The sequence below is a fragment of the Nelusetta ayraudi genome, unplaced genomic scaffold, assembly GCF_046127955.1.
Source record: "Nelusetta ayraudi isolate G7.1 ecotype Tasmania unplaced genomic scaffold, CSIRO-AGI_Nayr_v1 ptg000042l, whole genome shotgun sequence".
Taxonomy (NCBI): domain Eukaryota; kingdom Metazoa; phylum Chordata; class Actinopteri; order Tetraodontiformes; family Monacanthidae; genus Nelusetta; species Nelusetta ayraudi.
In genome coordinates this window covers 9891456-9903714 of record NW_027466092.1, presented here as the reverse complement: position 1 = coordinate 9903714, position 12259 = coordinate 9891456, and the positions used below count along the sequence as shown (strand labels likewise).

The 12259-nt window shown below is 42.1% G+C and overlaps 1 protein-coding gene across 1 annotated transcript in view; it reads right to left on the bottom strand.

Annotated features, from left to right (window-relative positions):
* The window catches only part of trpc5a (transient receptor potential cation channel, subfamily C, member 5a), an 85623-nt gene that overhangs the window by 47149 nt on the left and 26215 nt on the right, over positions 1-12259 (bottom strand). The window contains exons 2-4 of the mRNA XM_076034188.1: positions 5716-5757; positions 5523-5625; positions 3995-4245 (exon numbers count right to left, since the gene is read on the bottom strand). Coding sequence (XP_075890303.1) covers positions 3995-4245; positions 5523-5625; positions 5716-5748 — 387 coding nt within the window. The 5' untranslated portion in view covers positions 5749-5757. The remainder of the gene's footprint in view (positions 1-3994; positions 4246-5522; positions 5626-5715; positions 5758-12259) is intronic.

Sequence of the window (12259 nt, the reverse complement as noted above, 5' to 3'; positions counted from 1 at the left end):
GGTACATTTATTTAAAGCCACAACCCCTCCAAAACTCATTACATCCCTCATTGACCCGCCAGTGAGCAGCTTCTCTTAGAGGGAAACTACAGTGTAAAAGAGAGTTTTAATACAACTGACAGCCAGACAGGGCAGTCATTAAAGGCACAAAGAGGATGATAGTTTGGTCTTCCAGGTATTTTACTCAACAATTTATTCAAGCCTCTTATGAAGAATCTTTCACAAATTAATGATTTAAAAAAATAAATGCAAGCCACTCTGCTCTCCAATGATGAAGAAATAATGATACTGATAATATAAAAAAAAGATTTGAGGAGATTTGATTGGTGGGGCTGAAACACAAAACTAACAAATGATGGAATGTAAGAGAAAGTAAAATTTTTATTGATTCCTTGAACTTATTCAGCAATGGAGCCAGACGGCCACTTCAAAAGTAAATATTCAAAACATAATTTCAAATGAAGCTTCCATTTTAGCTTAGGCTTAGTTTAAGAATTCTTCCAGAACACGCAGAACAATTTGCTCTTTTCCAATCAAACTTTGAAAAGCTTGCAAGACATATGCGCTGTAATTCTGGAGGAGATCATATCTGTCTCAGTTGTCAACATTTTGGAGACTAAACAAGAGCAAAGCCAAGACAAACGCAGCTGCTACCGACTGCGATCCTGCACACAAGATCCGAAACCTCATTAAGTATTTAATCATGCTGAGAAACGACTTTGCTCCGCAGAAACTTCTCATCCAAGTCTTATTATTGCTGAAGCAAAGTGTTTGTGGATTGGATAGAGATTAAAAATTCAACATTAAACTGTCTGTGGCTTCTCAAAACATAAGGCACCCGAGTCCGGAACCACAGCAACACACTCTCTCTCCCTCCGAAACATCAGACACAGTGAGAAGAGCAGTCTGGAGGAAATGGAGGCTGAGGAGCAGCGAACACACATGGACTCTTTCATGTGTCGGAGGGGAAAGGAAGACGAGTGCTTTGCTCAGTCTCCCACATTCCGTACCCCCCTAATCCCCCTCACCTATTTTCCCACCTCGGTATCTCCGAAATTTCTCCTTCCTCACTTGCCACGTTTGTCACATCTCACTTTCCACGGCTCTTGTCTTACTCAGAACTTTACACACTTGTTCCCAATAAGATTTCTTATTTTATTTCCCTTCCCATTTACATTTTTAAGTAGTAGAGTCCAAGATTGTTTTTTTACATTTACAATTCTGAGCATAACTGGACAGGGAAGGAAAACACAACCTGGGCAGGCATAATATGAACTAACCCTACATGACTGATTTTCCTTTTTGGTGCAACAAAATGATATTGTTACTTTCAAGTCCAAAGACTGGGATTCATTTGTTTGTGAAAACTCCATCCATCCATTTTCTAGAACCCACTTCCTCCTGCAGTTAGGGTTGTGGGGGGCCGCTAAGAACAAAGGAACTTAAAAAATGAATTATCTCCACTTTAATAAGTAAGACAGCGGGACAATTCATATCTGTGGCTAAAACTGTCTTTCCACAGAACACAGAGCAATCAAGCGAATGTCAGTCACTGTGCAAATCCAGAGTTTTACAGCTGCAATAATCAGCAAGGGTGCCTTTATTTGATCAGTATTCAGAGCACGACTATCCCGAGGAAAGTCTCCCTTGACTCTCCCAAGTCGCTACTATTCTGAGTTGTTTTTCTGAGCTTGGTTTGGGTTAAAGGCTTAGTGATGATCCATTTATCAGGGACAACTGAAGGGGGTTTAAAAAGCTCAAAACAGGAGGATGTTCTAAATACAGGGGAGAGCGCTCATCTTTCAGTGTATCACAAATATTCCATTTCCCTTTTTTGCCTTTTTTTTTGCACCAGTCACAGTGCATAGGCAGATATACGGTCTCTTTAGGTCAAAAGCAGATATGCCATTATTTTCCTAAATGTCACAATGTGACAGCTTTGTAACGTCTTACTTATTTATAAAAACAGCTGAACACACAAAATAAGAAGCTACAAAATCATGACAAGACAATGCTGCAATTTTTTGGCTTTTTTTTGGAATTTTTCATTGTGATGATTGGTGATATGATTAATTGTTTCTTTCTTATTTGGTGGTTTCAAAGAACTAACTAAAAACCAAAACTGACTTGTAAAATGTATCCACAGATGTGCTGATAAAAGTGCACCCACGCACCGCAGATCAAAACGACCTCCCCAAAAATAATATCTCTGGCTCCGGCAACACAAACAAACACGCACACACTTAATCTCCTCACACACACACACACACACACACACACACTCACACACACACACACACACACACACTTCACACTTCAAAGAGAAAGTGCGAGAGGGAGCTGCAGAATCCTCTCCTCATCTGCATGACTCCATCTCCTCTTCTCTAACAATCTTTCCACTTCTTCTCTCTGCCTCTCCCCATTTCTCATTCCTTCGAAATTTCTCCTGCCTTCTCCTCCTCTTTCTCTTTTCAGCTGCACATTTGTGCAACTATGTTTTTTTTTCCCCCTGCTTACACTCAGATAAAAACCTTCTGATTTCATTCTCCTTTCCGTGCATTATTGGTCCCCGCAGCCTGAATCCTACCATTTCTAGTGAGCTGCTGATGGAGAAAACTGCATTTTGTCTGCCATTAATCAGGTAGCAGAGGAGGAGGACGGTGGAGAAGAAGGGAGTGAAGAGAAGGGTGAAAAAAGGAGTGAAGGGGAGGATGAACGGAGTGAGGCAGAGAGGTAATAAAAGAGAGAGGGGGAGTCAGAGTAAGTCAGATGGAGAGGTACGGCACAAAGGTCGACAGTTTTGCTCGCCAGGAGATAAAAGGCATCAACTTTAGCTGTCGGTGGAGAAGAGAGGAGATCACACACACTGAAGTTCTTATTATAGGCACCGCTTGGACACTCACGTTCCCCCTGGGCTTGTGATTTAAAAGAAAATGGAAAAAAGTTTGTAGCCGACTAGACTTTTTTTTAGACTCTTTTTTTTCATCACTCAATTTTTGCAATTTTTTGCATAACATCTTCACAAAATTTGGCCATTCAGTTCCTCCATCTTGAATGCACACAACACTGGAAAAATGGTTCGTTAAAAGGACCTTTTTTTCTCTGTGTCACATGGCAAAAACAAATTAAAATAATCTCAATTGATATGGTTTAGCATATATTTACCATTCTATTCAGAGCCACATTAAATTGAAACACAAATAAAATAAAATAAAACTGGAGACAGGTAAAGAAAAGCACTGCAATAAACATAAGCACCATCAAGTTTTGGCCTGAATATTCCATGACAGAGTCATTTAAGGGCTCTCTAAAATATGCACAACACAGAAACGAGTGTCTCCTTTCTGTTTGTTAAAAGAACGTAGATGATGCTTCAGAATATTGATTGTGAAGACGATAAGACCTCCAACTGAGAGACAACCAAAACTTTAAGGTTTGGTTGCCAGGATGTAACACAGCAGTTCACCACTCTTCATCTTCCTTTCGCTCTCTCTCCTTCTCATCTTGTCTTTTCCTCACTCACTAACTCGTCATGGAAACACATCATTTTAAATATCTCGTTATTTTACTTCCTTTCTCTGGAACTCTTCTCCTCAGACACCCCCAACACACACAAACATGCACACTTAAGCAAGCAAATTCACTGTTTTTCTTCAAATCCAATTTTACAGTCTCTCTAAAATGAGTTCATTAAATGCCGCTCCTTTCAACAGAATGTGGCATCGAGCATTATACTGTGATGGCTGTCATAGCCATTATCTCTCTCTCTCTCTCTCTCTCTCTCTCTCTCTCTCTCTCTCTCTCTCTCTCTCTCTCTCTCTCTGTCTCTCTCACTCTCTCCCTCGCACACACGCACTTGCACATGCTAATACAAAACATAGACAATTTGCACGGGTGAGTGAAAGCAAACACATTCAGCATGAATTCAGATTACCTTAGCATATTTAATTATCTCCAAAACACACACACACACAACCATATGTTTGACACACACCTGCTTCTCGCCACTGGGCCTCCGGTGCGACAGCAGCAGCTCCACGGCACCCACCACCTCTTTCCTGATGGCGTAGAGCAGGGCGTCGCCGGTGTGGATGCCGTGGTCCAGCAGGAGCTCCATGATCTCCAGGTTCTCGTTTTCAATGGCAATGAGGAGCGCGCTGCGGCCCAGTGGGTCCAGGCAGTTCACGTCCATGTTGTAGTAGACCTCAGCCTCACGGAGGGCATGTTTGACGCCTGCATAGTCGCCTGAGGAGGGAGGGAGAGGAAGGATGTCACCGTGGCACCAGTGTTTGGGCTAGAAGCACAAATTTATTTGTGTTTTGCCAGTATGTTTTCTGCTGTGCTGTTTCTGCCGATAATAATAATAACAATAATAATAATAATATTGATATTATTATTATTATTATTATTATTATTATTATTATTATTATTATCATTATTATCATTTGAAGTAATCCAATAATTCTTGAATTATAAACTGTGTTTCTTGGCTTGTTCTTTGTGTTTCAGATTTAACACTGAAACTATGCATCAGATTTCATCTTTGTATCCAATTGTAAATCCTTTTAAATGTATCATCATTATTAGTGTTAGTATTGATGGGACAACCCTCAGAATACTGTCACTTGCCCATTGCTAGTTTAACACTGTGTTGCTGCCCATTCAGTGCTCATTAATAGCCAGCTGCAGCATTCACCCCTAGTTTATTCTTAAACACATAAGGAACATGTTGCTTTATGAGCAATTATTAAAACACAAACAGTACTAGTAGTAGTAGTTGTAGTAGTAGTAGTTGCAGCAGTAGTAATAGATTTTCCCACCTGGATCATCACTGACCTTTTCATACAAAGTAATCATATGAAGACGTGTTAACGGTGGACGTAGTAACATCTGAACTAGGGCTGCTGCCTTCATTTGTTTTTGGCTCCGTGCTTGTTCGCACTTTGATGACGCATTCGGCGGTGCGACCGCAGTGGCCGATGTTGCCAGATTGAGTGTTTTTCTCCGCTAGACATGATCGCCTATTTGCGGTGCGTTTTAGCGGGGTTTTCTATGAAAATCTGGCACACGGTTGAACGAAGTTATACTGTGAGCGAGCACCGTTCACAAACGCCAGAATGAATGCGTTGGCAACAACGTTCATAAAGCAGAAATACATTTATATAATAAGATAAAATAAAATAAGTTCTTGAACACGTCCACGCACAACACTGGGCAAGGCTCCCTTTTTTCTCTGTCGAAAACTGCCTCGCAACAGTGTTGCAGTGCAAGGTTTATCGTGAACGTGCTCTTACTTAGTTCGTTGTCATCTAAAATAAAATAAATAAATAAAAAAAATGGAATGTGCTTCGAAAATGTTCTCATGCTCGGTAAAGAGGTTTCTGTGACTTCTCGCAGGAAGCAATGATGAGATATCATTCTGCTGGATCACGTCACCGGGCTGTTACACAAATGACACCAGTGACCTGCTGACTGCAGGAAACGAGGGGGGGGGAGGGGGGGTGAAGATTTAATGCTGCTACCTTTCTCCACAGCTGTGAGGTAGGCCCTCTCTTCAGCAGACAATTCGACCTCAGCACGCACTATCTGCAGGGGGATGCGATCGCGGTACGGCGAGTACGTTGCCTAAAACACAGAACAAATGTATTTATTTTAACAGCATAAAGTACACATGGGATGCTGTTAAGAGGTTCTCACAAGTAGCGCTTGACTCACTTTCTTGTAGTACAGCTGAGTCATGGGATTCATCTTGACAGTCTGAAAGAAAGACAGGTGTTTGAGTAACTTTGAAGGAGAACATCAAAACACACGCAAGTCATCAGATCGAAGAAAAACATATAACAATAAGAGATCTTCTGCCTTTGATTTGATGAAGGACAGAAGGGTATCGAGCAAGGGAGAACGATTTAAACAAGTGACTGAAACATGGCATTGGTATTTGTGCGTAACATGCATGAATTGTTCATGACTTACTTAAAAGTGTGACGACAACCCCAACAGTAAACATCTCAAAGTCACAGCAAACCAAATGTCTAGCACCATTTTTGACGATGTACAGCCCTCATACATTGTATTTTAAGAGCCAAATCTCAGCTATAGTCTATATTCAATTCAGTACATCCATGCCAAAGTTTCATACTTAGAAAATAATCTGCTGAGAGGCAGTTTGGCTTGGTCAAAATTCTCAATCATTGCAGCACCATATAGTCCATCAGTTACTCAAAGCTGGGCTGAAAATTTCAAACTGACAAAGTCATATGTCACTTAATTGAGTATTCTGTAAGAAGACTTGGTCCTTCTTATTTTTGGAAGGGCAGAAAGCATGAGCAGAGTATCCGACACTGTAAGGACAGTGACAGGATGTGATGAGCAGGCGAACAGCCGAAGCGGTGGAGATTAGTGCCACCACATACAACAAATGGCAGACAGACCAAGCATAAGCCTCATCGGGCTGCCTTAGTCATCTTGTAATCCCCACAAACCACTGCCTGTTGGATAATGTGCTCAAACTCTATTCCCCACTTGTATTATTGTTATTATATTTTTATCGTGTTGACTTATTGCGCCATAATTGTCCCTCATTTGTTGATTTTAGAAACAATCGTCAGGCATGACAGATGATGCTCTAAGATTGTTCTGCAATTCTCCATGTGAGATTAATTTCCCAGCAGCGGGGAGCCATCAAAATGAACCCGGGGAGGCTAAACATCGGCGTGTGTGTGTATGTGCATGTAAGAAGAAACGCATTATAAAACCTTGATGTTTTTTTTTAAATACTGGAGTGTACAAGAAGCAAGAAGAAAAAAAAAAAACATAGGTTAATCTAAAACACGATCTAACGAGATGTAATCTAAACCCAGGAGATTATTTAAAATGTAATAGGAGGAAATGTGCTGGGAGCAAATCAACTAATTACAAAAGCTGCAGAAACAAACGTTGCAGGTGTTTGGCAAGTGCAACACAAGGCTTGGAGGAGACTTCAGGCTGTACAGAAACATCCAGCGGGTTCTCACACTATATAAAATATTAAAACTGAGCCTATTCACCCATCAAACAATTAAAAATAAAGTATACTTCAGTACGATTAGAGACAAGGATGGGATTGCATGGACAAGACTGACAGGATGCTGCTGAGCTTCGGAACGATTTACAACCGTTGTCTCATGAGGAGGAAGACTCACTATTAAGCAATGAAACAGTAATTGATTGATTCCGCTCTTGAAGCTTCTAGAAAGCATCCTCAATTTCCAGCATGCAACAGAGTTTTCACATTCGCTTGAATATGGTGTTGTATCGCAACGATTCGTAAAAGCAACAGAGGGGGAAATTTCAAATGACTTCCTTTTTGGTGAAAAGCGAACACAGGGTTTAACGTGTCACACACACACTGCAACGAAAGGAGACAGTGAATCCAAAGCTGTTTATGGGTTCAATGAATTCAGCTGTGAAGCAGAGATCCTTTCAATGACCGGTTGTTACTTTATTTCTGCCAGTAATGGAAACGACTTGAAGGGTGTTGAACCTTTGCTGGCCAAACATCGCCCTCTTTCAAGTGTTGCTCTGGCAAGAAAAGAAAAGGGATGCCTCTTCTGTCAGTGGCCCCTTTATCAGCAGCTGAGCTGAGAGATAAACGAATGCCTCCACTTAGCGCCATTGTCAAGGGAGACCAAAAACTCTGAGTCAGCCGAGAAAGGCAGTTTCCATGGTGCTACAGAGTATAAATATTGTTGGGAGTTATTTACAGTCTCTGAGAGTGTGACACTTGCAGCCAAGAGCTGAAAAAAGAAGTTTTTTTATTCATCGTCATGCAGCTGATTTATCTCCTCAATAATGCGTCTGATTAAACTCTGAGCCTCAGTGGGGACGGCCAGCAGGAAACGCGGCGACCTCGGCATCTTGTGCGTGTCCGACCTTATTCAGCAACGTGCCGTGCTTTTCCATTTTAATTTGGCTCATTCATTTTGCAGTGAATGAAGTCATGTCCGAGAGGAAGCTCCGGTGATCACGGCTGATGTGGGGGGGTCACGTGACCCACATTGAGCCAGACAGTTGACGGATCCATCTGCAGTCCAACTCTCTATTAGTCTGTTGCTGTGTCACCGGACCAATCAGCATCCTTTGAGGAGAAAGAGTGACTAGCATTTCTAACCATGGACATGAAAATTGTGAATTGTAATATTATTGATGTTATGTAATTTTATCGTCAGAACAAATAAATAAATTGAACCAAAGTAGCCCGGACCTGGGACCTTTCTGTGTGGAGTTTGCATGTTCTCCCTGTGTCTGCGTGGGTTCTCTCCAGGTTCTCCGGCTTCCTCCCACAGTCCAAAAACATGCATGTGAGGTCAATTGAACATTCTAAATTGTCCATAGGTGTGCATGTGAGTGTGAATGGTTGTCTGTTTCTATGTGGCCCTGCGATGAACTGGCGACTTGTCCAGGGTGTCCCCTGCCTTCGCCCTAAGACAGCTGGGATAGGCTCCAGCAGACCCCCGTGACCCTGACCTCGGGACTAAGCGGGTATGGAAAATGGATGGATGGATGAACCAAAGTAAATGAATGAAATGGGCGGTCTGGTTAGGTTTTCATACTTGATAGTGACAGCGACATGTATCCTCTAATTCTTCCTGGGATTGTTGCATTTTCAGAGAGCGGGCAGCTTTATTGTGGCCTCAGAGTGTGACTGTCCAGCTGTTGGCTGGGGAGGTGAACAATCTGATGAGACTCCGTTGAGACCTGAATCGTGTTGCAAACGATAAATTGTGCGCATGAGATTAGTCCCGCAGTGGTGCACATGCAGCCAGGAATGCAGATGTGTTAAGGATCTGCATAGTGAGTGGGAATTTGTGCTGACGGCTTTACAAAGCTCCACCGTCGGTGGTACGCCAATGCAGATAAAACCGCAGCTCGCCCCCTATCTCACTCCATCGCTCGCTCGCTCGCTCCCTCCGACAAGTTTCCTCATCGCTCACCAGGAGTTTTGTCTTATCTCTTCGCCCGCGTCCGTCACTCATTTATTACCCATAATTACCCACACTTTTAACTTTGATGTGCTTCTTCTCTTGCATCTGTTCTTCCCACTCTGGCTATTTGCAAACCTGTATCTTCTACATGAGGCATTTCTTAAATGAGAAAATGATAAAGTGAAACAGTCTATACGGCTTCTCCTCATAATCTTCCTTCTCGTTCCGTCTCATTGCCCTCTCCTGCTGTTACCATCTTGTTTCACCCGTTGGCTCAAACAATTCCTCTAAACTCTTTACATCTTTCTCAATCTCATTCTGTTTTCTCATATTTAAATGCAAAAAGTCCTCTGTGGCCAACGAGCCCTCAGGATGATATCATTCATCATTCTGCTGCTTTTTTTAAAAAAAAGGAATATTCTCCTTTAAAATCCTACACTGTGCTAGCATCAGGAATTTACAGTTAAGGGCCATGCTATTTTATTTCAATGATATTCAACGTGCAGTCATCGTGTTGACGATTGTTTGCTGACAGTCATGGAGTGACACACTGAAACAAGCTTGGCACGTGCGCAGCTGGATCATCAATCTGCTAGAAAGCAGAATGTAAAACAAATGTGTTCAAACAACAGCAGCACAGCAGGATGCTATTCCCTTTGAAATTAAGTCCTCACACAGCAATTAAGCCACGTTCAGACTGCCAGCCAAAATCCGATTTTCTTCCCATCCAGATTGAAACTGGATGGCTCTTTTGTCGTCTGAACAGTCACAAATCACATGAAATCCGATTTTTGCAAAATGAATTGAAACCACCTTCAGGAGGTAGTTTCAAATTGCATTTGGACAGGTGCGTCTCAGTCTGAACAGCTCCAAACACACCGATGGGTTTTGACTGTCTGTGACGTCACTCTACACGATGCAAGACCCAATGCACCAGAACAGAGAGCGCCATTCCAGGTGTGGAGCTGTAACGTAATGGAGCAGACAGAAGAAGTAGACAGCAACCTGTCAGATGGGTCAATAATGTGGCCCAGTCTGACAACAGCTACATCCCATTTGGACACTTGCTAAAAACAGTGTGGACAGTCAGCCCTAAAAATTGGATTTGAGAAGGAATCTGATTTGAATCAGATTCGCCTGCAGTCTGAACGCAGCCTTAAGGTCTCTGTCCAGGTTCCTTGCAGCAACTGCTGATGACTTACATAAGTGTGATGAGATTTTTCAACTCACTGTTTCAGCCTGATCCTACAAAATTAAAATATAAGTTGAGAAAATGAAGAAGAAAACACAAAGCAGACATAGGCGCAAAACAGACTGTTTGGCAGTCTAGTATTGAAAAGGGAGTATGAACATACTGTATGAGACAGAAAAACTGACGCTTATTTATCAGCTTAATGTTTCTTGAGCCTGTTGATGAAGATAAAGACGTTGGTACCTACAGCTGATAAATACTTTGTTGGATTTTGGCTCAGAGCTTCAGACTTCCTGCCAAACTGCCATCTCAAAGCTGCAGGCTGAGTCAAGGGGGAGAAGGTTTTCACACTGTGTGTGCCAATTGCGGATTTTAGAAGTACTTGTGTACTTGTGACTCACAGCTGCACCCAAACATTTGGAAAGTTTTCACCTCTTTAATGAACATGCGTAACAGCGGCAGCCATCAGAGATACATGAGCACAGACAGCAGCAGAAAAGAGCCGAATAAGCACAAAGTGCAGAGCTGTCTTCAGCCACTCAGCAATAAAGCTGCAGGTCTAATGAGTAAAAGTGCTGTGATCAGAACTTAAGAGCCAAGCGTTTAATGTGTTGTATTATGCGTGGGTGGTTCTCTGCACTTCTTCATTCTAATGTTTCCCTCCAGTCTTTCCACACCCTGTTCTCCTTCACACCACTCCTCCACACTCCATCATGTCTTCTCTCTCTCTCTTTACTGCTTTTCCCACCTTCTATGTCTGCTCTGACCTTTCCGTCCATCATTTCCCTTTCCCGTACATGTACTTAAAATTGCTTAGGCCAAAGTATGTAACACATACGTTTGTCACAGTTTGTCACTGATTAAAAAATGTTAACATCTTATTAAAACTGTCAGTCAAAATGAAAGCCCTTGCAATAAGTGCCAGTTTTCTGAACGCAGGCTTCTTTCCATGGACACTAACTTTCTGTGCTGTGTTTGTTACAATAAAATGACCGCACGCAAGAATCTGATGCTGAAAACGACTGGTTTAAATCAATTGTACCTCCTACTCTGATCTTAGATTCTAATATGGTAGTGTGGTAGTACTCGAGATTAATCTTGAGACCGGTCTCAAGACCATTTTTTAAGGGTCTCAGTCAGATACTGTATTTCGTTCTACAAGTCTATTAAACGTGGCCTTTTCCCACAAACAAAACAATCTTTCTTTCCGTTCATTTTGTATTTTCCTTAGTCTGCTCTTCTCATTTTGCTTTCGCATAATCTACTCGTTTTCAAGCCTTGAAAGGCCTTACCCTACCCTACCTCTCTGAGCAGTTGCTCTCCTGCATTCCCTGCCAGTCTCTCAGGGTGGCTGACCAGCTGCTCCTGACAGTGCCGAAAGCGATGCTTATGCTCAGAGGGGATTGAGTGTTTGCTGTTGCAGCTCCGCAACTTTGGAATGAATAACCACTGCACATTAGACAGGCCTCCTCACTCTCCCCTTTGCTTTTGACACCATGCAGGTTGCTTGATTTATGTGTATTCATTCATGTTTTTTGTATCACCTGTACAGACACTGCATTTTATTGTGTTATTAATATTTAATCAGTCTTTAATCTTTCATCAGCAATTTGGAAAACCTTTAGTTTGTTATAATTGTGCTACAAATAAAGTTCATTGGAATGGAGTGGATGATTTCTAGCCTTTCTTTCCCTTAGAAATCAGCTGTCAACTCTTCTTTCTGTAAGCTTTGCTTGAGCTGCCAGCTTGTTTTCTATCCTTTCGTGCATCGTGCTGTTCCTCCAGCTCTTCTTCTTCCACAGGGTTTGCACTCCTTCTCTTCATTCACCCTTGCAATATTCCCCAATTACTTTAGTCATTTATCTTGCCCCCTCTAACTCCACTCCCTCACTCCTATTGCTCTCCTACTCTTTTTTTCCTCTACTGCCGTCCCTCTCCATACTTTCTGCACTCCATCAAACTCCTTCCCCCTGTTTTTCTCCCTGTGCCCTTGTGAAATCTAGGGAGCAATCATATATACCAATGTTGCAGCAACTTTTTGGTGCTCTTAAAAAGTCTATTTTAGATGATAAATGTTTCCTTGACTTTCCACTTAGTCCAGTCA